We start from the raw sequence: 24,063 nt of genomic DNA, 5'->3' as shown, positions 1-24,063 counted from the left end.
AGACACATGCATTTTCTGTAAAGCTACTGTGAAATGATATGTTTTGTGAAAAATGCTATACAAATAAATGTTAATTGAATTAATATGCTAACGGGGTGCGTGATGTGCATCACGCTCAGCACACATAAAGTTTGCTGCAAAGCACTGGGGAAAGTAGCCTAATGATTATGGTTGTGTTGGGAAAGAAATAACAACACTCAAAAAAATGATGTGTTGGCTTTACTTAACTTTTTTTTGTAAACAGGTTCCACCGGTTCCACATAACTTTGTTTTGTTAAACAAACAGAATTTGTTCATGTAACTTCAACATCATGGAAGACATTTTAAGCCATCCAATCAAACTCTGAGCTGAGGGTTAAATGAACACTGAAGCTGTGTTAAAGTTAATGAGGCAATTAAGTGAATAATTGAGTGATGATTGAGCAGTATTGAAGACACCTGATGATCACAAGCAGAATCACTGAAGGAGAAAATCACAAATTGTAAGTCACCGTTATGGAGATCAGTGTCTGCTTTAGTTGGGCTCTTGATCCTTATGCTTTTACTTTGAACTTTGTTTCGCTGCTGTTATTGATTTATAACAGTCAAATGTACAAAGAAAACTGTGATCCGATAGTGTTGGTTATGTTTTGACATAATCAAGCTGTGATCGTAAAATTCCAAAAATTCGTAATTCTGATGGTTAGGATTAACTTGCTAACAACAGTTTAGTGATTATACAGCATATTTGTAGTTTCTTATAACAGAAAATATTTAATAAAACTATTCTGATCAAATCACTTTAATCTTTATGTAGAAACAGATATCAATAATCAGCCTCTCTATCTCAATCGTGGTGACATTAATAGTCCTTGTTGCCCCAATCACAACTCATTAATGGCTCCCATCATGCATTGCGGTATGAATAAATTATGATCTGAATTATCTATGTAATTTACTTTTCCTAATTGAATATTCTACTTGTCACCGTTGTTGAGAAGCATTGACTGAATCTTGAGGTCTGTGTGTGCCTTAAAGAAATGTTTTTTTGTAAAAATATAACTTTTGAGAAATCCATTATATTATATTTAACATTCCGGATATTTATGCAGAATCTCAGTTATACACTAACCAACAGAATAAATCACAGACATAAATGTCAAATGATGAATGTCATTGTATGTCCATCATCATTTTAAAATTGTTTATCTTTGTACATCTGGCAGGTATTACTCAGATGCAACAGCAAATCAAAATATAAAGTTAATAATAAAAGGGTCAAGAGCCCAACTAAAGCAAACACTCATCTCCATAACGGTGGCTTAAAATTTTAGATTTTTTTTCCCTTGTGATTCTGCTTTAGGTGTCTTAAGCTCATTATTTATTCATGCTGCAATGCATGATGGGAGCCATGAATGAATTTTGATTAGTGGCACCCAGAATGCACCCAGAAAATGTTTTTGTTTATTGATTTAATCATTTGAATTTCATTGAAAAGGCTAAAATTGTATGTTTTACAAAAGCAGTGCTGGTATGAACCATAAGGTAAACTTAACAGTGGTTCATGCAGTTTGACTACAAACCGGAAGTTTGGTGGTTCAATCCACAGTTCCACCTTTTCTATGTGATCATCTGGCTGTTATAACTCATGTACAGCCAAACATAATATAAAGTTAACAATATAGGGGTCAAGAGCCCAACTAAAGCAGACACTGATCTCCATAACGGTGGCTTACAATTTGTGATTTTCTCCTTCAGTGATTCTGCTTGTTAACATCAGGTGTCTTCAATAATGCTCAATCATCACTCAATTATTCACTTAATTGTCTCATTAACTTTAACACTCAGCTCAGAGTTTGATTGGATGGCTTAAAATGACTTCCATGATGTTGAAGTTACATGAACAAATTCTGTTTGTTTAACAAAACAAAGTTATGTGGAACCGGTGGAACCAGTTTACAAAAAAAAGTTAAGTAAAGCCAACACATCATTTTTTTGAGTGAAGGAGATATTTAATTTTTTTATTAATAAACAAGTGTTTCCTGCGTGTGTTGGCTGCAAAAAACATGGCGATGTTGACTCGTCATTTCTTATATGAACACGCACGTGTACCATATGGATTACATAATCAAACTATTTATTTCTAATTGTTTCATTTATAAGTAGACATATTTTAACCATCTATAGGCCTATTTCTCATGTCTGTGAGTCAAGTATCCTATGAAGTATTTATTTTGCAAATGTTACATATTGTTCTCTGTACTTACATGTAAATACCTCATAGGTACACTATAATTACAGAAGGTTACACTGTAAAATTGCTTTAACTACACAGTACTTTCTGGGCTGTAATCTATTACCAAAGTTTTTAGAGTGAGTATGGGGGAAAGTTACTTTTAAAAGTATTAAAGTAATGCATTACAATATTTTGTTACTTTCTAAATATGTAACTAATTGCGTTAGTTTTTTTATGGAAAGTAATGCATTACATTATTTTTGCATTACGTTTTCTCATCTGGGCCGATCAGTTTGTAATAACAAAAAAGTTATTTTTTGCCAAATATAAACCCCAAACATTTCACACCAAAAGTGAAATGAACTAAGTAAACGAAAATTCATGCATGTGAGAGGGTCAAACAAACCTTTCAGCTGCAGTGTTACTTGTATGCATTACCCCAAACACTGTGTATACACATTTTCATGATGTTGACAGTGTAAAGCCATAAAATAATCATTATTGGTGAGAAAGTTATATAGTTATAGATTACGTTTTAATAGTTAAAAGGATAGTTCACTTTGAAATGAATTTTTGAAATGTTTTAGCTCACTTCAAGGGCATCCAAGATGCAGGTGTCTTTGTTTCCACAGTATTGTCAATTTTGATATATTTAGGTCAAACCGTTCTTGTCTGTCAGTCATATTATGGAGATTTATGGGGTCCACCTCAAAGAGCATGCACAGAGAAGTCCAAATTAAACATGATTTAATGATTCGTAAATGTAAGTACACATTGATGGCCTAAGACACGAAACGAGCAGTTTGTGTGAGAAAACTAACAGTATTTATGTTGTTTTTACCTCTTGTGGGCCTAATCACATGTCCAAGTGATCTGAAGGCACGGGCGCTTCAGTCTGCGCATGCGCCAGAAGTGATCTCTCTCGCGTGTACGTCACTCATTGTTTACATCTTGGATGCCCTTGAAGTAAGCTAAAACATATCAAAAATTAATTTCAAAGTGAACTATCTCTTTAACGTCCCGGTTTCACAGACAGGGCTAAAGCCAGGATTAGGCCTCAGTAAAATTAAGACATTTGTTTTTTTTAAACTTTCCTTTTGAAAATAAATATTACTGATGTGCATCTTGAGACAAAACAGTTGCACTGTTTAAGATGTGTCAGTGCAAGATGTTTTCAGGGAAGACAGCTGAAACATGCATTTTAGTTTGGGACTAGTCTGTGAAACAAAAATAGTTTAATAAGGGGTTAGTTAATGAAACATTCAGTTGAACTGAAGCTTATTTAGCTTTGGTTGAAGTTAACTTAATGTTTTATGTTTCCCTTTTTTTCACCCTAAAAACTGTTTGATTAATTAGACTAAATTAGACTAAATAATTGGTGGACCCCCTGCACTATCCCATTTTAAGGACATTTAGATTAAATTGTGTGCCTTCTAGCAATTTAATCACTGGTTTGTTAAAAATAGTTAATACATAATCATAATGTAGGGATAAACCAAAAAGACAAACAGATAATTTACCGTAACAGCACAGACTCGTTGCTGCAGAGCTAATGGGTCAGTATCCTATTTTAAGTTAATGATTTGTAACTTTTTTCTTTTCCAATGATTTGACATCAACTGTTCCACAAATTTCTACATGACATGTACACACACGCACAGACAGACAGTTTTCCTGACTGAGTCACTGAGGCAAAATTGTCTTTTTTCATTTGGTAATGATGACCAAAGCAAAGTGTTAAACAAACACACACACGCACACGCACACACACACACACACACGCACACACACACACACACACACACACACACACACACACACACACACACACACACACACACACACACACACACGCACACACACAAACACACAAAACAGGTAGAATGATGTAAAATGAATATTGAATATTAAGCAGTATTTTAACCTATTTCCGCACACATTTTAACAGCCTGATTGATAATTTGAAACTTTTTGCGTATTTTTTGTCTGAATATCACTAGTCAAATTGAATCACTTTGAATATCAATATTGTTGCTCAATACTTGTGTATGTTTTCAAGGCTACAAACATCAGTACCAAAGGTGAGAACATTGGTCTTTACCAACTAAACCACTAGGGGATGTTGCAAATCAAAACTATTATGATCCTTGTTACCAGAGTAGCAATACACACATTTGCATCTGTTTAAAATTACATTTTTTTTCGATTGCTAAACGACAGTGAGCACAACTGGAGCTAAATGTGCAAAACTCTAACTACAGTCTGCATTACCAACAGTCACCTGAGCACAACTCTTAACACACGGCTCAAAACAGGCTCAGTGTGCACAACACTATGCACAACCCTCACTGAGATAACACACACTGTCACTCAGAACACACTGAGAGGAAAAACAGTAGCATCAAACACCAATGCAGAAAATCCAAACTTTTCATCTTTACAGTTTCAACAATTTCACACTTCATACAAAGTAATATTTTCTTCAAAGAAAACAGTGACATTCTTTCATTTGATATATTTACATTTTTAGAACATAACAATTGAAAATTAGCAGTTTGCTTCAATAGTCTGTAGTAATTTACAGAATTACAGTAATGAGAAAAAAAGGTAGAAACTAAAAGTACATACTGTGATACTGTAACCCTGCCTCCCCAGACAGCAAACTGACATTGAATCAACGTGGAAACAACGTCTCTCGTGACATCGAAACAACGTTGATTTTGCTCATTGAATTACAGTAACGTTGAACCAACGTCAGACGCGGCATTCTTCAAAGCTATATGAAAATCGAAAAATTGGTTTGCTTTCGTAACGTTGAAACAACGTTGATTTCAAGTTGATTTTCCGTTAGTTTTGAAAGAATGACGCGTCTGATGTTGGTTCAACGTTACTGTAATTCAATGAGCAAAACAATGTCAGATCAACGTTGTTTCGATGTCATGTTTCCACGTTGATTCAATGTCAGTTTGCTATCTGGGTCTCTCAAGCATTAGGCCACAAGTTTTCATCCTTTCAGCTGAAATAGTTTGAACATCAGCAGTGTGTGAAAGGCACAAGGCTGAAATTTATTCTGTTTTGAGTGAGTGGTTCACAGTTTTGACAGCAGTGTGTTAGCATTTGAACAAAGTGCTGTAAATCCACAGTGTTGTGCAGGTTGTGGTTAAAGTCATGGGATAAGTGTGTAGAGTTTTGAAAACTGTGTTCAAGCAATGAAAAACGATCTAGAGTTTGGTCAACATGAACTGCTGCTGCGCAGACTGGAGTTAGAGTTTTGCACATGTAGCTCCAGTTGTGCTCCACTGTGGTTTAGCAATCGAAAAAAAACTGTTATATAGCCATTAGCTAATTTGTGAAAGCTAAATTGAGGTATATTTGTAAACTGGTAAGTGATAATTAGAAGGTATGCTCAACACACAAATCTTGTATCTGAAAAATCGTATTGGTTATTTTCTTGTGTAAATGTGAACTTTTTATGTAAGTATAAAGAAAGAGACTTGTAGTCTGTATGTGTTCCTTGCAGACGGTCCCTTCAGATTTGTCTCTCAGCTAATTTCTCATAGATCAATGTATATTATAAAGCACATTTTGAGGAAAATTAGGTTGTAGCTCATTGTCTGTTACTATGATTGGAGAGAGGTGTCATTTGTGTTTTAACAAAGTTTAGCTCACCAGTTATTGATCCGGGAAGTTCTCGTGAATATATTACCAACTTTACTGAACTCAGCTCAGCACTTAGAACTCAGTTCAGCACTGACCGCATTTGACTTTATATAAGTTCAAACACTATGAACCGCTCCTCTGTTAACGTACCAAACACAGTCAGAGGGAGATTAAACAGGAAGTGTTTGTCCGAGCTCACAACAGCATCACAACATTGATATTATATTGACATTGATATTATTGATACACAAAGTATCTCACAAATTTTTTCCACCACCATGTCCCTTTAGGGGCTCCGTAGAATCTGAATGCAGTACAAATGAATACAACAACTTAATACTTTTTATTTTTACTTTTTTTTAGATTGCTACCCTCCTGGCGAGGGGTACGTCTGGCCACAGGATTGGTTTGCAGTGATTGACCTGAAGGACGCCTACTCTTATGTCCGTTCTGTCGACCGTACCTACGGTTTGCTGTCGGGGCCACGTATAACAGTACACTGTTCTCCCATTCGGGCTAGCCCTGTCTCCTTGCGCCTTCACAAAGGTTGTTGAGGCAGCCCTTTTTCCTCCATGGGAACACCGGGTTCGCATCCTGAACTATCTCAGCGACTTGCTTTTCTAGCTGACTCTTGAGACCAGGTCTGCGAACACAGGGACCCATGCAGTGCTCCGGCACCTAGCTTGTCTGGGCCTTCGGGTCAACTGGGAAAAGAGTAAACTTTGCCCCATGCCAAGAATCTCTTTTCTCGGTTTCGACTTGCCTGACAATCAAGCGCAAGAGGAGGCTCATTTCAGAGGCTCCTGGGGCATATGGCATCTGCAGCTGCGGCAACGCCGCTCGGATTGCTTCATATGAGACCTCTTCAGCTTTCGCTTTGCGACTGAGTCCTGTGGTGGGCATGGCAACAAGGTGTGCTCCGAGTACCAGTTACTCCGATCTGCCGTTAGACCTTCACCCCGTGGTTGAACCTCAGTTTCTACTGGCTGGAGTGTCCTTAGAACGAGTTTCCAGGCTAGGGCTGGGCTGTCATGTGCAATGGCATGTCAATTGTCCATGTCGCTCTGCACTGCTTCCATGTGCTAGTCCGATCAGACAATACCGCGACAGTAGCGTACATCTCCGACAAGGTGGTCTATGCTCCTGCCGTATGTCGCAACTCACCCGCCACGGAGTCAGAAGCATCTGAGGTCGCTTTGAGCCATTTATGTTCCGGGAGTCCTGAACTGTGCAGCCGACAAGCTCTCACGGCTTCACGGCATGCTCGGCATGGATGCACTGGTGCACAGATGGCCACAGGGCCTGCACAATTATGCGTTTCCCCCAGTTAGCCTTCTCACACTGACCCTGTGCAAGATCAGGGAGGACGAGGAGCAGGTCATTCTGGTTGCGTCACACTGGCCCAACCGGATCTGGTTCTCCAAACTTTTACTCGTCATGACAGCACCTCCCTGGCCATTTCCTCTAGGAAAGGACCTCCTTTCTCAGGGATGGGGCATCCTATGGCACCCTCATCCCAATCTTGGAACCTCCACATGTGGCTCCTGGATGGGACGAGATACCCTACCACCAGCAGTGATGGCTACCATCACTTCGGCTAGAGTGTCGTCCACTAGACATGTCTATGCGTTGAAGTGGAACCTCTTCATCAAGTGGTGCTCTTCTCACAGAGAAGACCCCCGGAGATGTTCGATCAGTGTCGTGCTTTCCTTCCTTCAAGATGGTTGGAGTGAGTTTTTTTGAGAGAGCGATCCGCATTTATTTACTCAGTTGCTCGCTCCACAAAAACCAACCCCTCCGTTTGCGAGTCGCGAGAACTCATCAACTATTAGTGCCCGCGCACACACACGACCAATCAGATGCACTCATCCCAAACATGTTATCATTACATTTTTAAACTGCTCCTCACATCTTCTGGGATTGTCCACACGCACAACTGTTTTGAGACCAATTTTGGGACGAATTAACTGCAATGTTCTTCCGGGTTTCTCTCTCTTTTTTTAAGGATGTAATGTTTGGCCGTTTTTTAATATACAAAAAGCTCAAACGAATGAATACTTTATTATTATTCTATTATTGCTATTAATTCTCTTTTCAAATTCACTGTTTTTAGGAGAGAGGTCCAACAGTACATCCAAAATATTTCATCATCTGAGAATCTTAAAGCTCAGTAACCTTGTTTCAACTTTTTAACTCATTTCATTAAAGTATTCTGTTTTTCTTGTTTTTACATGTATATATAGGCTATATGAAATCTCTATGTATAGGCCCATGTATTTTTGCATAAATTATGGATTTTATTATCATTTAATTGTATGTAAGTTTTACATTTTTGCTATGTACTTGGCATTACATTAAAAATAAGGTGGATAGAGGACCTACCCCTCCTGAAGAATATAATTTTTTTTCCCATATAAAGATAAAAGTCTGTGGAAAATGCTGAGGTGCAATAGGTGACTGTCTACAATTAATTTTTTTATTATGCGGGTTGAAAGTCTCCTCATATCCTGATAGCAATCACAGTGTTAAGCGGTCGAACACACACACACCATCTCTCAAAATCAGGTATGCCAATATATTATTATTACAAAATATTATTTACTGAACAATAAAAGTTAATGAACAATAACAGCCATTATACAAGAAAACATTATACAAGAATACATTATACAGGCATACATTATACACGAATACAAAGTGTAGAATAGTCAAGTCAAGTCAAATATATTTAAAAAGCACTTTTTACAATACAGATTGTATCAAATCTGCTTCACAGTATCAATCAAAAGAACTTAACAGTGTTTGTTTATTACTGGAAAAAAAGACATCCAAGTTTGGTGGAGCTGATCAATGGTATGATGGGTCATTTAATTTGAATATCCCCAACTGAGCAAGCCAAAGGCAACAGTGGCAAGGAACCGAAAAACTCCATCATGTGACCCGATAGAGAAAAAAAAAACCTTGGGCCTCAGGCTCAGTCGGGGGCCAGTTCTCCTCTGCCGTTTATGAACTAGAGGTCAAATTTACAGTAACTGTAAGATAAAAATTTTATATGAACACCTGGCTAAATAAATGCATCTTTAGTCTAGCTTTAAAATGGGAGATAAATGTGAAAATTGGAAATAAATGTGAAAATGGTGGATCTGGATATTCTAGGAATGAAAATAAATAAAAATAAATAAAATACAAAAGGTAATGCTATTAGTATTTATACTAATTTATGACTCAAGACTTGGGTATAATCCGTCTTTTTAGTGGTACGGGTGTAGTGTAGACGCACGACTCACGTATAGGAAAATGTTAGATTGTAAGTGAGTGTAAAGAAAGTGAGTTTGGCAATCGATCGCAGGGCGAGCAGCAGTGAAGCAGTGTCTCGCTCTACAACCAACAACCAAACGCTCCAGCCCTATTTGAAGTTCCAGCCGTATGGCTTGAGACGCGTCTGACCTAATTTTAGCTACGTTTGAATCTAATTCTAGCTACAACTCTTTCACCCAATTACCCTTTAAATTCTCCTTTCAACTCTCGTCACCTTCGAAACAAAATAGGAAAAGATGAGAGAAACCAATACAATATTCAATCAGAATAAAAAATGTAAAAAATTAAAATAAAATACAAAAGGACTTGAAACAATCAAGAAAAAAAAAAACAACAGCAACGTGGAAAATTGAAATCACACTAAGTCCAATTTAGTCCTCAACCAACAGTGTCCGTGTATATCAGGTTGCCCAATTTCAGCTTCAGTTTGATGATTCTTCCGCAATTCAGGCTTAGTCAATACAGAAAAGAAACGTGTGCACAGTCCTACAACTCAGCTCAGGATCAGCTTGAGACTGGATTAACTGGAAACAGGCTCGTAATCTCCCATTAAAATTGATAACTCTGAGAGAAGATCGGTCAGACATGGAGCAGACGATGAATCGAAGCTAAAGAAACTTGACTGGGAACCAGATGGACTTGAGAAGGGTGACGTGTCTAAACTGATCTCGCGGTGAGATGGACCCGAGAAGGGTAACTGGTCAGTACTGATCTCGCGGTGAGATGGACCTGGCTCGGTTAAGACCCTGGAGAGGACAGATATTTGTGGCTGTAGATCTGCTGGATCTGGGTCCACTGTGTCGTCCCCGTACCAACCAAGAGCGGAAACCTTTATAGTTTTCCATGTTTGTTGGATGAATGAGCTGATGTCTTTCTTCACCCTCCTTCTTGATTGTTTTTCTAAAAAAAAGAAAAAAAATGGAAAAATAAATTCAATTACGCCACGCCAACTTCGGACAGAACAAAGACGACTAAAGCAAATCATGGAAAGGAAATAAAACGGCAAAAAAGTGATGGACTTATAATAGCTTGTGACTGTGTCATGGGTTACAGTAGAGAATCACAAAATCATTTTCATATTAATAAATCCCTTATGTACAGCCCACACACAAAAATGCCTTTTCAAATGGAAGAAAACCGGATGTGTAACTATTTTCATGCACTCATTCCTAAAAAACTAAATACATTTCAAGGTTCACATTTAATTCAGTCGGATTTTCTTTTTTTTTTCTAGCTATTAAATTGTGTACCGCAGTCAAATAGTAACACACAACAGTAAACTACAATCAAAATGCTCATTTCAAATCGAAATTTGATTCAAAATCGAGAATCGTTTCGAATCGTGAAGCACCAAAAGATTCCCACCGCTAGATTATAGTGAAAAATAAAATAGATGCTGAATGTTGAACACTAATAATTTAAGGGGAACAAGAATAACATAAACCGTAGACTAGAGCAAAAGTCTACAACTATAACGAAAAGAATGACAGTAGACTAATAATAGACTTACCAACAGCCGGCGCTATCATAGCCCTCCATTTCCTACGGAGAAACGCACCCACATCTTTCTTCTTCTTCTTTGTTTGGCTTTCAGCAAAATCTGAGGGAAGACATAATGAAGAAAGAATTCAATTGTAAGGTGAGACAACTGGAAAAGTGGGACATTTTTCAAGTATTTTCAGAGTATTTCCTCCTTAAAACTGCAGTGAACCAAAGACAGTCTCAAAAACACGGTTTGAAATCGCTGGTGTTTCTGACGTCACAAACCAATCAGATCAACGTGTGATCGTCAACCAGTGGATCTCTGGGCTGAGTGAGTGAGTGGAGGCGGGGCTCATTTGCATATTCATAGCACCGAGCATACTAAATGAGGCAAGGGTGTCGAGTTACATTCAAGCTATTTTAAGGCGTGACGGATTGTTTTTTCAAAGAAAAAAACATTTAAATATGGAATTATTTGGTGATCAAAGATGAGTTTAAAGGGATGAATTGATTGACCAGCGGGGGACTTTAATAATTAGGTACACAAGATGAACACAACACAACTCGGTATAATGAAAGTACTGACAGTAATAATAATGACCATAGACTCACCCGGGACAGACGATGGATCGTCAGGATCGTCCTGAATAGAGTCCGGCGTCAGCTCGATACTAGAGAGACTGGACAATCCTGAGAAAGACATCAGCTCTAGATCTGGTGCCGGCTCTGGGTCCAGGACAGATGTGCATACACTCAAAAAAATGATGTGTTGGCTTTACTTAACTTTTTTTTTGTAAACAGGTTCCACCGGTTCCACATAACTTTGTTTTGTTAAACAAACAGAATTTGTTCATGTAACTTCAACATTATGGAAGTCATTTTAAGCCATCCAATCAAACTCTGAGCTGAGTGTTAAAGTTAATGAGACAATTAAGTGAATAATTTAGTGATGATTGAGCATTATTGAAGACACCTGATGTTAACAAGCAGAATCACTGAAGGAGAAAATCACAAATTGTAAGCCACCGTTATGGAGATCAGTGTCTGCTTTAGTTGGGCTCTTGACCCCTATATTATTAACTTTATATTATGTTTGGCTGTACATGAGTTATAACAGCTAGATGATCACATAGAAAAGGTGGAACTGTGGATTGAACCACCAAACTTCCGGTTTGTAGTCAAACTGCATGAACCACTGTTAAGTTTACCTTATGGATCATAACAGCACTGCTGTTGTAAAACATACAATTTTAGCCTTTTCAATGAAATTCAAATGATTAAATCAATAAACAAAAACATTTTCTGGGTGCATTCTGGGTGCCACCAATCAAAATTCATTCATGGCTCCCATCATGCATTGCAGCATGAATAAATAATGAGCTTAAGACACCTAAAGCAGAATCACAAGGAAAAAAATGTAAAATTTTAAGCCACCGTTATGGAGATGAGTGTGTGCTTTAGTTGACCCTTTTATTATTAACTTTATATTTTAATCTGCTGTTGCATCTGAGTAATACCTGCCAGATGAACAAAGATAAACAATTATAAAATGATGTTGGACATACAATGACATTCATCATTTGAAATTTATGTCTGTGATTTATTCTGTTGGTTACTGCATAACTGAAATTCTGCATAAATATCCAGAATGTTAAATATAATATAATGGATTTCTCAAAAGTTGTATTTTTACAAAAAATTATTTCTTTAAGGCACACACAGACCTCAAGATTCAGTCAATGCTTCTCAACAACGGTGACAAGTAGAATATTCAATTAGGAAAAGTAAATTACATAGACAATTCAGATCATAATTTATTCATACCGCAATGCATGATGGGAGCCATTAATGAGTTGTAATTGGGGGCAACAAGGACTATTAATGTCACCACGATTGAGATAGACAGGCTGATTATTGATATCTGTTTCTACATAAAGATTAAAGTGATTTGATCAGAATAGTTTTATTAAATATTTTCTGTTATAAGAAAATACAAATATGCTGTACAATCACTAAATTGTTGCTAGCAAGTTAGTCCTAACCATCAGAATTACGAATTTTTGGAATTTTCAGATCACAGCTTGATTATGTCAAAACCTAACCAACACTATCGGATCACAGCTTTCTTTGTTCATTTGACTGTTATAAATCAATAACAGCAGCCAAACAAAGTTTAAAGTAAAAGTATAAGGATCAAGAGCCCAACTAAAGCAGACACTGATCTCCATAACGGTGGCTTACAATTTGTGATTTTCTCCTTCAGTGATTCTGCTTGTTAACATCAGGTGTCTTCAATAATGCTCAATCATCACTCAATTATTCACTTAATTGTCTCATTAACTTTAACACAGCTTCAGTGTTCATTTAACCCTCAGCTCAGAGTTTGATTGGATGGCTTAAAATGACTTCCATGATGTTGAAGTTACATGAACAAATTCTGTTTGTTTAACAAAACAAAGTTATGTGGAACCGGTGGAACCTGTTTACAAAAAAAAGTTAAGTAAAGCCAACACATCATTTTTTTGAGTGAGAGATGTTACATATCCAGGAATAAGCTCATGGCTCTGAGTCCCGGTCGGGCCTGGCATCCTCCTGCAAACAAGAGCAATACAATACAAAATACAATACAATAAAATACAATGAAATACCCCACCTCAGTAATACCCCACCCAAAATACTCAGAAATACCCCACCCCCAAAAAATAAAATAAAAATAAACAATAATAAATAAAATAAAACTCCAAAACTCCCTCAAAAATAAGAAAAGAACAATCAAATTAAAGCGTCCTCAGAAATAATATTAAATAAAAATAAATAAAACGATGTAGCGTTAGCTAGGATATATTATCCGATCTCCTTCTGGAATAAAATTCTCCTCTCTGAAATCCTCCGAACAGCTTCAAAATCTCAAGTTCAGCACAAGAAAATTTTCAGCAAAAGTCTCTGAAATCGCCTCGACTCTCAACCAACCAACAGCGATCAAAGTGTTGATATTTGCATTCAAAATTCATAAGACGCGTCGCCATAGCAACTCATAACTCGAATCACTCTCGCACGCGCATCCGAAGCCGCGTGCGTGAGCAGAGCGCGTGAGCTCACATCAATGACAAATGAAGTTTTCAACTGATAAAAAAAAAAAAAAAAATTAAATTGGTTAAAACTGTACATCAAAGTAGTTATTATCTTTATGGGGATATTTTTTTTCACTTGTTACTAAAATATAAATTTTAAACTATGTATTTTAAATGGTTTAACTGAGAATCATGTGATCACACCAGTCAAAATGTCATAAGGCCTACAGGATAACGTAAAAGAATTTTCTGAAAATTATGATAATAAAACTTTTCAAATCAATAATACTTAGGCTAATGAATATGTAAAGTGATGCAGTAAACAATATTTAATATTTATAATATTAAACGCAGGGGGGAGAATTGGCACTGTCTGGTTACTTCCGGTTTCTGGACTGGCTGCAGTAACACGCCTCTGTCCATACGGGGGCGCTCGCAGGCGAAGTGCAGAATGAATGGAGGTCTATGGAGCAATACTATAACTCCTTCTTTAACCTCACAAAATAACTTAGTTATTAATCTGATTTGTCTTATTTTGGGTGGGATTCACTAACTATATGGTGTTTAAAGTACATTGGAAGTATTTATTAGCAATCTTAACAAATCTGTGATCTGCAGAAAAACAAGCAATAAACTTCTCTCATTTGTTGCGTTTTTCTTTATCTTTCCAAACTCTTTCCTAGTCACACAAAAGATCTTACTTTATTTTTTCACTCAACACGCAGCAACATACTAATGAAAGTCTGTTTTCTTCTGAATGACGATGACGAAGATGATGATGATGCCAAGGATAATCACGTTGAAACCACACTACACAGCAAAAACTCCAGTGTTAAATTAACTCTCCTGGGAGTTTATATGACTCCACACTCAAGAGTGTTAAATTAACTCTGAAGCAGTGTTAAAGTTAATGAGATAATTAAGTGATTAATTGAGCAATGATTGACCAACATTGAAGACACCTGATGTTAACAAGTAGAATCACTGAAAGTGAAAAATCAAAATTATAAGTCACCATTATGGAGATCAGTGTTTGCTTCAGTGGGGCAGTCTGTCAACCCTTACATTTTATACTTTAGATATTGTTTTTGTCACAAAAGTCTGATGGGGCTGATCCACTGAGGGGCTGGAATGAAAGTTTTCATGACATCTTTTTGTGATGTGTTCTGCACGTCCGATATAGACATTAATGGATCCTTCGTACAAGGTTAAAAACAAGTTCAACATGTTTTCAACATAACTCATGGTCTTATTTAGACAATTTAAACTGTTTCTGGACTGAAGAAACACTCTCAGGATGCATTAAATTTACAATTTGAAATAAATTAGTTTATTTACATTGTTTAGATGTGGTTTAGATGGTGATATTTGTTTCATTTTAAGTCACCATTGTGGTGATGAGTGTTTGCTTTAGTTGGGCTCTTGGTCCCAATTCTTCTTACTTTAGCTTTTCTTTGGCTGTTGTAACTGTTTGCATAACACCATTGATTGAGCAGAGAAAGCCAAGAAAATTAAAAATTAGATGTCTTCAGATGCTTGCTGATGATGACAAAATCATCTAAACTTATGTTTTTATATCTGAAATTTATAATTATTCATCTCGTAGAACTGCATTATTTGGACCAGTAACTTTATAATGACCACTGCATACAATATGTTTTAAGAAATTGAAACACATAGTCACACACAGATATCAAGATTTTGCATATGATTCTCAACGACGGTGACAACCAAAACAAAAAAGCCTGGGAATCGAGGATGTTTTGTACTATGAAAGCTACCCATCATGCATTGCGGCATGAAGCATTTTTTTATTTATTGTCACCATTTTTGTGAATCATATGCAAAATCTTGATGTCTGTGTGTGACTAGATGGAACATTTTCTCAAAACATTGTGTAAATTTGCTTTTTGTCCAACTACTAGGCCAAATAATGCAGTTCGACAAGATTGGTGGTTATAAACTCCAGATACAAACACAAAAGTCTAAACACAACGTTAAATGCCCACTTTATATTGATTTCATCATCATCATCGTCGTCAACAACCGACAAGGAGCTGATGAGAGCCAATTTTCTTGGCTTTCTCTGTCACAACAATGGTGTTATTCAAACACACACAGTTACAACAGCCAAAGAAAAGCTAGAATACTAATTATTGGGACCAAGAGCCCAACTAAAGCAAACACTGATCACCACAATGGTGACTCAAAATGAAATAAATATCACCATCTAAACAATGTAAGGAAAAAAAATAAACAAGTTTTAATTTAATGCATCCTGGGAGTTTTTATTTGGTCCAGAAACAGTATAAACCAGTATAGACCATAAATAATGTTGAGAATGGCCACATTTGAACTAGTTTTTAACCTTGCACGAAGGATCCATTAACGTCTTTTTCAGATGTCCAGAACATGTCAAAAAAGACATCATAAAAACTTTCATTCTGGCCCCTTAGTGGAAGTCTTTTCAAACTCTGCCTTTTGTGACAAAGACATTGAAAAACATCTTTTGGACATCATTTTGCTTAGTGAGTTATGTCAAACCATAATCAGCACCACCTGATCACCTTTTCTCTAAGCAAATAATGATCACCATTATGGTGACTTCGAAAATGAGATTTTTCTTCTTCAGCGATTCTGCCTGTGATCATCAGGTGTCTTCAATGATGGTCAATTATCACTAAATTAATCACTTAATTAGCTCATTAACTTTAACACTCTTGAGTGTTAATTTAACACTCATATTTTAACACTTTAACACTCTTGAGTCTGGAGTCAAATAAACTCCCATGAGAGTTAATTTAACACTGGAGTTTTTGCTGTGTAGTAATGTCCATGAAAGATCAAGTCCACAAATCCAAATCTCAAATCCTCACAGTGTCAACTTTAGTGTGGATCCAAAATCCCATACAATTCAGCTTCGGGATCCAAAACAGTGCGGGTGCGATTTCAGTAGCCTATCTGAAACCACTGAAATAAGCCACAGGGCCTCTAAAGTCTAAACTCGCTCGCATTGTTTCAGACAAGGGTCCCACCATGAGTGACAGAAAGACAAAAGCCACAGTATGTAAAGTCCTTCTACAAAATAAATAAATAACATTAGAAAAAATACATACTCATACATCAACCAGTCAACATAAGAAAATAAACAATGCTTACTTTCGATTGAGCATCAAATTTTCAGTTTCCCAATCAGGACCATTATTTCTTGGATTTCTAATGCATGCTTACTCCTAGGGCTGCAACGATTCGTCGACGTTGTCGACAAAAGTCGACAATGAATTTCATTGTCGAATTGTCGCCAGACAAGTTTTTTTTTTTTTTTTGACCGAGCACATTCGCTTCTCTTCTGAGCGATAACATAAATGGCAGTGTCCAACGCAACAGCTGCATACCAAAACATCTAAAGTTTGAGAGCATTTTAGCCTGGATACGGTGAATAAAAAGGTGACCTGCTGTATCATGCAAAGCTGTCCTTTCACGGCAGCACCTCGGTGATGCACGTCGGACAGTTGAATAAAACGGAGTTTGACTCGCCTCGGTAAGATTTACTGTATTTTCCGCACTATAAGGCGAATTTAAAAGCCTTAATCTTCTCAAAAAACGACAGTGTGCCTTATAATCCTGTATAATCCGGATCTTCTTATATATGGACCAGTTAACAACGCCCCGCGTTATTAAATTCGCCCGCGAACTCGCGCTCGTGCCCATCCAACCCAGTCAAACGTGTGACTGCAGTATCTTATGCGCCTCATAATCCGGTGCGCCCTAAATATGAAAAATGTTCTAAAATAGGTCATTCATTGAAGGTGCGCCTTAAAGTGTGGAAAATAGGGCAAATAACATGGAAGTCAATACATTTTGTTTTGGATCACGAGTAGTAAAGTTATTTTGCAACAGATTGACCACTGAATGTATCTCACAAAATGCACTTAATATTTTTGTTTACTGTTTTATTGCTGCTAATGTGCATGCCCCTGGTTTAGCTATACAGGAAGAAAATGTTTACTTGATTTTCTAAAGCCTAATTGGTTTTAGACAGGGCCTTTTTTATTTACTTTTAGTATGAATCGGCCTATCAGCAGCAAAGTTCAATAAAATATGCATTTTTCATTGAAGTACCCCCTTCTTTCTTGTGTTTATACCATTTTCCACAGAATTAAAGCAATTCATGCTAAATTTTAGAAAAATGTAATAATTATTCGATTAGTCGACTAATCGTTTCAATAGTCGGTGACTAGTCGACTATTAAAATAGTCGTTAGTTGCAGCAAGGTGTGTAGTATAATTACTACAGCTCAAAAAGAAAAAAGAAAACATGTAACACTCAGGGTTGAGTGTTACAATACCCATGCAATAACCCTAAAAATCCACTTTTCTCAAGATATCATTTTTTTTAATATAAATGTAATGCGAATGTGGTATTTGTATGTTGCGGCTATTTAAAAATTTGATCTGACGTTTTTGGAGTTGTGAGGACCAGTCTTTCACCGGGCTCTCAGCGCTCATGTACCCTGCCTGGAACAGCCTTTCCTCGGCTAGTGCTTTTGACGTTTGCCGCTGGCTCTGATGTCTGTAGTCTAGTTAACATGAGATATAATTCATCTTGTGTGGCGATCTTTGGTCTCATTGATTGCATCATTTGTTCCCTGGCAAATCGTTTTGGCTGAGGGCAAAGTGAAGTTTCATGACTTTATATTTTGGCTATTTTAATGTTGTATCCTGCTGTGTCTGAATCGTTTACATTATGTCTTGTCTTGTATAAATCTTCTTACAACTTGTTACTTATACAGTTATAATGTGTCTTACTGATCAATAAAACTGATTTCATTTTAAAGTCTTTTTTTATTTTAGTCAATTATTTTAGAATTTAGTCATTTTATATAGCCTATATTTTATATAGCCTTTTCATTACTATTTTATTTGCTGTATACGGTTTGTTTATTTTATTGACTACATTTACATTTATTCATTTAGCAGAGGCTTTTATCCAAAGCGACTTACAAATGAGAACAAAAGAAGCAGTTAAACCAGGGGTCTCAAACTCAAATTAACTGGGGGCCGCTGGAGATAGAATCTGGGTCAGGCCGGGCCGCATCAAGTATTCCAAAAAATAAAAAAATGTATTTAACAGTTTATGGAAACTCAATCGGCATTTCATTCTGCTACACCTCTCCTCTAAAATGGTTTTGTCTATTTGAATTTTGTGGGTTTTAAAGTTTACTTGACAATGACATATATCGGAGCCAAAAGCAGAAAGGACTTCCAAAATCTCTTTGAAGCCTACTGTTACTGTTAAGATATGTGGAATGTCATACTTTTTTGTAAGCTTAGCTACCCGTGTCATGCTTTGTAGTTAATATTTGTTGAAGCTAAATGTAGAAAATCTTTGAAAAGAAAAGTTATGTAGATTAAAAAGAAAAGATGTTCCAAGTCTGTTTCTGTCTTCTTACTCTTCAGCCGGTTTCTCCATTGGCCAACGTGTGCTTCAGCACCTCATAAGAAAGGATTCTGTACTTAGAACCATCTATCCTTGAGTGTAGTAGAGTTCCCAATTGTACTGTGACCTCGATTGGGCCATCATTGCCTACAGCAGTGGGTGGTTCCAAGTTTAGAAAGTGATTTGGTGGAAATGCTCATGACTGATGTCTTTTCCTAGCCGGGAGCTGCTCCATTGGTCCTGGGCTCCTCTTTCCAATATTGGATTGCCACAACGCATTCCAGAAAAGTTTCTAAAACAATCCCCTTTCTCAAAAGGCACAAATGTCAAACAACGCTCAGATTTTACCCCTTTCTTCAACATCAACGACACAGAGTTGACGTCCAACAAAAAAGTCCCGCACCTACCCACAAATGATTACGTGGGCATTTTAGACACTTGACGTTGATTGCATTCTTTAAAAACGTGCAATGGCTGACATCACTTTAAGCACATATCCAATGCACTCTTTACCATAACACCCATTTTTTGCAACTGCTTCTTATACAACACACATTCATGCATCATTGCAAACGGTTCTGCATGTGACCTACAGATGCAAAAACAAAGAAAAACAAAAATAGGACTTTAATGCCCAACACCACTCAGAACATACTCCTTTCTTCAATATTGCAAAAAGCAACACAGAACGTTCATCAACGACACAGAGCTCACAACCAAAGACGCCGATCTGTGCCCAATTCACGCTCAGGAAGGAGCATCATGACTCATCATCGTGGGTTGGGAGACAAACACTTTCGAAACACATTTCCAAGCAAAGAACTATAGAAATGATCCCTGAAAATATAGTCTTAAAGGTTTATGGTAACTCAATCGGCATTCTATTCTGCTGCACCTCTCCTCTGAAAGGGTTTTGCCTATTTGAATTTTGTGGGCTTTAAAGTTTACTTGACAATGACATATATCGGAGCCAAAAGCAGAAAGGACTTCCAAAATCTCTTTGAAGCCTACTGTTACTGTTAAGATATGTGGAATGTCATACTTTTTTGTAAGCTTAGCTACCCGTGTCATGCTTTGTAGTTAATATTTGTTGAAGCTAAATGTAGAAAATCTTTGAAAAGAAAAGTTATGTAGATAAAAAGGAAAAGATGTTCCAAGTCTGTTTCTGTCTTCTTACTCTTCAGCCGGTTTCTCTCTTGGCCAACGTGTGCTTCAGCACCTCATAAGAAAGGATTCTGTACTTAGAACCATCTATCCTTGAGTGTAGTAGAGTTCCCAATTGTACTGTGATTTCGATTGGGCCATCATTGCCTACAGCAGTGGGTGGTTCCAAGTTTAGAAAGTGATTTGGTGGAAATGCTCATGACTGATGTCTTTTCCTAGCCGGGAGCTGCTCCATTGGTCCTGGGCTCCTCTTTCCAATATTGGATTGCCACGACGCATTCCAGAAAAGTTTCTAAAACAATCCCCTTTCTCAAAAGGCACAAATGTCAAACAACGCTCAGATTATACCCCTTTCTTCAACATCGACAAAAGCTACACAGAAACTTCATCAACGACACAGAGTTGACGTCCAACGAAAAAGTCCCGCACCTACCCACAAATGATAACGTGGGCATTTCAGACACTTGACGTTGATTGCATTCTTTGAAAACTTGCAATGCCTGACATCACTTTAAGCACATATCCAATGCACTCTTTAACATTACACCCATTTTTTGCAACTGCTTCTTATACAACACAGATTCATGCATCATTGCAAATGGTTCTGCCTTTCAATAAAATTTTCTGCATGTGACCTACAGATGCAAAAACAAAGAAAAACCAAAAGAGGACTTCAATGCCCAACACCACTCAGAACATACTCCTTTCTTCAATATTGCAAAAAGCAACACTGAACGTTCATCAACGACACAGAGCTCACAACCAAAGTCGCCGATCTGTGCCCAATTCACGCTCAAAAAGGAGCATCATGACTCATCATCGTGGGTTGGGAGACAAACACTTTCGAAACACATTTCCAAGCAAAGAACTATAGAAATGATCCCTGAAAATATAGTCTTAACAGTTTATGTTAACTCAATCGGCATTCCATTCTGCTGCACCTCTCCTCTGAAAGGGTTTTGCCTATTTGAATTTTGTGGGCTTTAAAGTTTACTTGACAATGACATATATCGGAGCCAAAAGCAGAAAGGACTTCCAAAATCTCTTTGAAGCCTACTGTTACTGTTAAGATATGTGGAATGTCATACTTTTTTGTAAGCTTAGCTACCCGTGTCATGCTTTGTAGTTAATATTTGTTGAAGCTAAATGTAGAAAATCTTTGAAAAGAAAAGTTATGTAGATCAAAAAGAAAAGATGTTCCAAGTCTGTTTCTGTCTTCTTACTCTTCAGCCGGTTTCTCTCTTGGCCAACGTGTGCTTCAGCACCTCATAAGAAAGGATTCTGTACTTAGAACCATCTATCCTTGAGTGTAGTAGAGTTCCCAATTGTACTGTGACCTCGATTGGGCCATCATTGCCTACAGCAGTGGGTGTTTCCAAGTTTAGAAAGTGATTTGGTGGAAATGCTCATGACTGATGTCTTTTCCTTGCCGGGAGCTGCTCCATTGGTCCTGGGCTCCTCTTTCCAATATTGGATTGCCACAATGCATTCCAGAAAAGTTTCTAAAACAATCCCCTTTCTCAAAAGGCACAAATGTCAAACAACGCTCAGATTATACCCCTTTCTTCAACATCGACAAAAGCTACACAGAAACTTCGTCAACGACACAGAGTTGACGTCCAACGAAAAAGTCCCGCACCTACCCACAAATGATAACGTGGGCATTTCAGACACTTGACGTTGATTGCATTCTTTGAAAACTTGCAATGGCTGACATCACTTCAAGCACATATCCAATGCACTCTTTAACATTACACCCATTTTTTGCAACTGCTTCTTATACAACACAAATTCATGCATCATTGCAAAATTTTTTGCATGTGACCTACAGATGCAAAAACAAAGAAAAACCAAAACAGGACTTCAATGCCCAACACCACTCAGAACATACTCCTTTCTTCAATATTGCAAAAAGCAACACAGAACGTTCATCAAAGACACAGAGCTCACAACCAAATTCGCCGATCTGTGCCCAATTCACGCTCAGAAAGGAGCATCATGACTCATCATCGTGGGTTGGGAGACAAACACTTTCGAAACACATTTCCAAGCAAAGAACTATAGAAATGATCCCTGAAAATATAGTCTTAACGGTTTATGGTAACTCAATCGGCATTCCATTCTGCTGCACCTCTCCTCTGAAAGGGTTTTGCCTATTTGAATTTTGTGGGCTTTAAAGTTTACTTGACAATGACATATATCGGAGCCAAAAGCAGAAAGGACTTCCAAAATCTCTTTGAAGCCTACTGTTACTGTTAAGATATGTGGAACGTCATACTTTTTTGTAAGCTTAGCTGCCCGTTTCATGCTTTGTAGTTAATATTTGTTGAAGCTAAATGTAGAAAATCTTTGAAAAGAAAAGTTATGTAGATAAAAAGGAAAAGATGTTCCAAGTCTTTTTCTGTCTTCTTACTCTTCAGCCGGTTTCTCTCTTGGCCAACGTGTGCTTCAGCACCTCATAAGAAAGGATTCTGTACTTAGAACCATCTATCCTTGAGTGTAGTAGAGTTCCCAATTGTACTGTGATTTCGATTGGGCCATCATTGCCTACAGCAGTGGGTGGTTCCAAGTTTAGAAAGTGATTTGGTGGAAATGCTCATGACTGATGTCTTTTCCTAGCCGGGAGCTGCTCCATTGGTCCTGGGCTCCTCTTTCCAATATTGGATTGCCACGACGCATTCCAGAAAAGTTTCTAAAACAATCCCCTTTCTCAAAAGGCACAAATGTCAAACAACGCTCAGATTATACCCCTTTCTTCAACATCGACAAAAGCTACACAGAAACTTCATCAACGACACAGAGTTGACGTCCAACGAAAAAGTCCCGCACCTACCCACAAATGATAACGTGGGCATTTCAGACACTTGACGTTGATTGCATTCTTTGAAAACTTGCAATGGCTGACATCACTTTAAGCACATATCCAATGCACTCTTTAACATTACACCCATTTTTTGCAACTGCTTCTTATACAACACAAATTCATGCATCATTGCAAAATTTTTTGCATGTGACCTACAGATGCAAAAACAAAGAAAAACAAAAACAGGACTTCAATGCCCAACACCACTCAGAACATACTCCTTTCTTCAATATTGCAAAAAGCAACACAGAACGTTCATCAACGACACAGAGCTCACAACCAAAGACGCCGATCTGTGCCCAATTCACGCTCAGGAAGGAGCATCATGACTCATCATCGTGGGTTGGGAGACAAACACTTTCGAAACACATTTCCAAGCAAAGAACTATAGAAATGATCCCTGAAAATATAGTCTTAAAGGTTTAGGGGTAACTCAATCGGCATTCTATTCTGCTGCACCTCTCCTCTGAAAGGGTTTACCTATTTGAATTTTGTGGGCTTTAAAGTTTACTTGACAATGACATATATCGGAGCCAAAAGCAGAAAGGACTTCCAAAATCTCTTTGAAGCCTACTGTTACTGTTAAGATATGTGGAACGTCATACTTTTTTGTAAGCTTAGCTACCCGTGTCATGCTTTGTAGTTAATATTTGTTGAAGCTAAATGTAGAAAATCTTTGAAAAGAAAAGTTATGTAGATAAAAAGGAAAAGATGTTCCAAGTCTGTTTCTGTCTTCTTACTCTTCAGCCGGTTTCTCTCTTGGCCAACGTGTGCTTCAGCACCTCATAAGAAAGGATTCTGTACTTAGAACCATCTATCCTTGAGTGTAGTAGAGTTCCCAATTGTACTGT

At 37.4% G+C, this 24,063-nt stretch overlaps 1 protein-coding gene and 4 non-coding genes across 5 annotated transcripts; all 5 read right to left on the bottom strand.

Moving 5' to 3' along the window:
- Positions 1-8,440: 8,440 nt before the first annotated feature.
- LOC148978730 (uncharacterized) lies at positions 8,441-11,408 on the bottom strand. Its single transcript, XM_089132298.1, has 3 exons — positions 11,288-11,408; positions 10,704-10,793; positions 8,441-10,093 (listed from the first exon to the last, which is right to left on the bottom strand). Exons 1-3 carry the CDS (start codon positions 11,376-11,378, stop codon positions 9,714-9,716), a joined length of 561 nt encoding a protein of 186 aa, XP_088988424.1. The 5' UTR covers positions 11,379-11,408; the 3' UTR covers positions 8,441-9,713.
- An 8,416-nt stretch (positions 11,409-19,824) lies between these two features.
- Positions 19,825-20,038, bottom strand: LOC148978729 (small nucleolar RNA U3). Its single transcript, XR_016169102.1, has one exon. It is a non-coding gene; the product is annotated as a small nucleolar RNA U3 (small nucleolar RNA).
- Positions 20,039-21,034: 996 nt separating this feature from the next.
- On the bottom strand, positions 21,035-21,248 carry LOC148978728 (small nucleolar RNA U3). The gene has a single exon (XR_016169183.1). It is a non-coding gene; the product is annotated as a small nucleolar RNA U3 (small nucleolar RNA).
- Positions 21,249-22,224: 976 nt separating this feature from the next.
- LOC148978727 (small nucleolar RNA U3) lies at positions 22,225-22,438 on the bottom strand. Its single transcript, XR_016169177.1, has one exon. It is a non-coding gene; the product is annotated as a small nucleolar RNA U3 (small nucleolar RNA).
- Positions 22,439-23,414: 976 nt separating this feature from the next.
- On the bottom strand, positions 23,415-23,628 carry LOC148978726 (small nucleolar RNA U3). Its single transcript, XR_016169101.1, has one exon. It is a non-coding gene; the product is annotated as a small nucleolar RNA U3 (small nucleolar RNA).
- Positions 23,629-24,063: the final 435 nt, after the last annotated feature.

Source organism: Pimephales promelas, chromosome 6 (genome assembly GCF_988280905.1).
Source record: "Pimephales promelas chromosome 6, fPimPro1.hap1.1, whole genome shotgun sequence".
Taxonomy (NCBI): domain Eukaryota; kingdom Metazoa; phylum Chordata; class Actinopteri; order Cypriniformes; family Leuciscidae; genus Pimephales; species Pimephales promelas.
The sequence above is the reverse complement of the archived record's forward strand: the minus strand, read 5'-3'. Positions and strand labels throughout refer to the sequence as shown.

Coding starts and splice junctions, on each gene's coding strand:
- LOC148978730 (XM_089132298.1), bottom strand. CDS start 11,378: ATGTCTTTCTCAGGATTGTCCAGTCTCTCTAGTATCGAGCTGACGCCG. Junction 10,794..11,287: donor CGATCCATCGTCTGTCCCGG/GTGAGTCTATGG, acceptor GTCTTCCCTCAG/ATTTTGCTGAAAGCCAAACA. Junction 10,094..10,703: donor TATGATAGCGCCGGCTGTTG/GTAAGTCTATTA, acceptor TCTTTTTTTTAG/AAAAACAATCAAGAAGGAGG.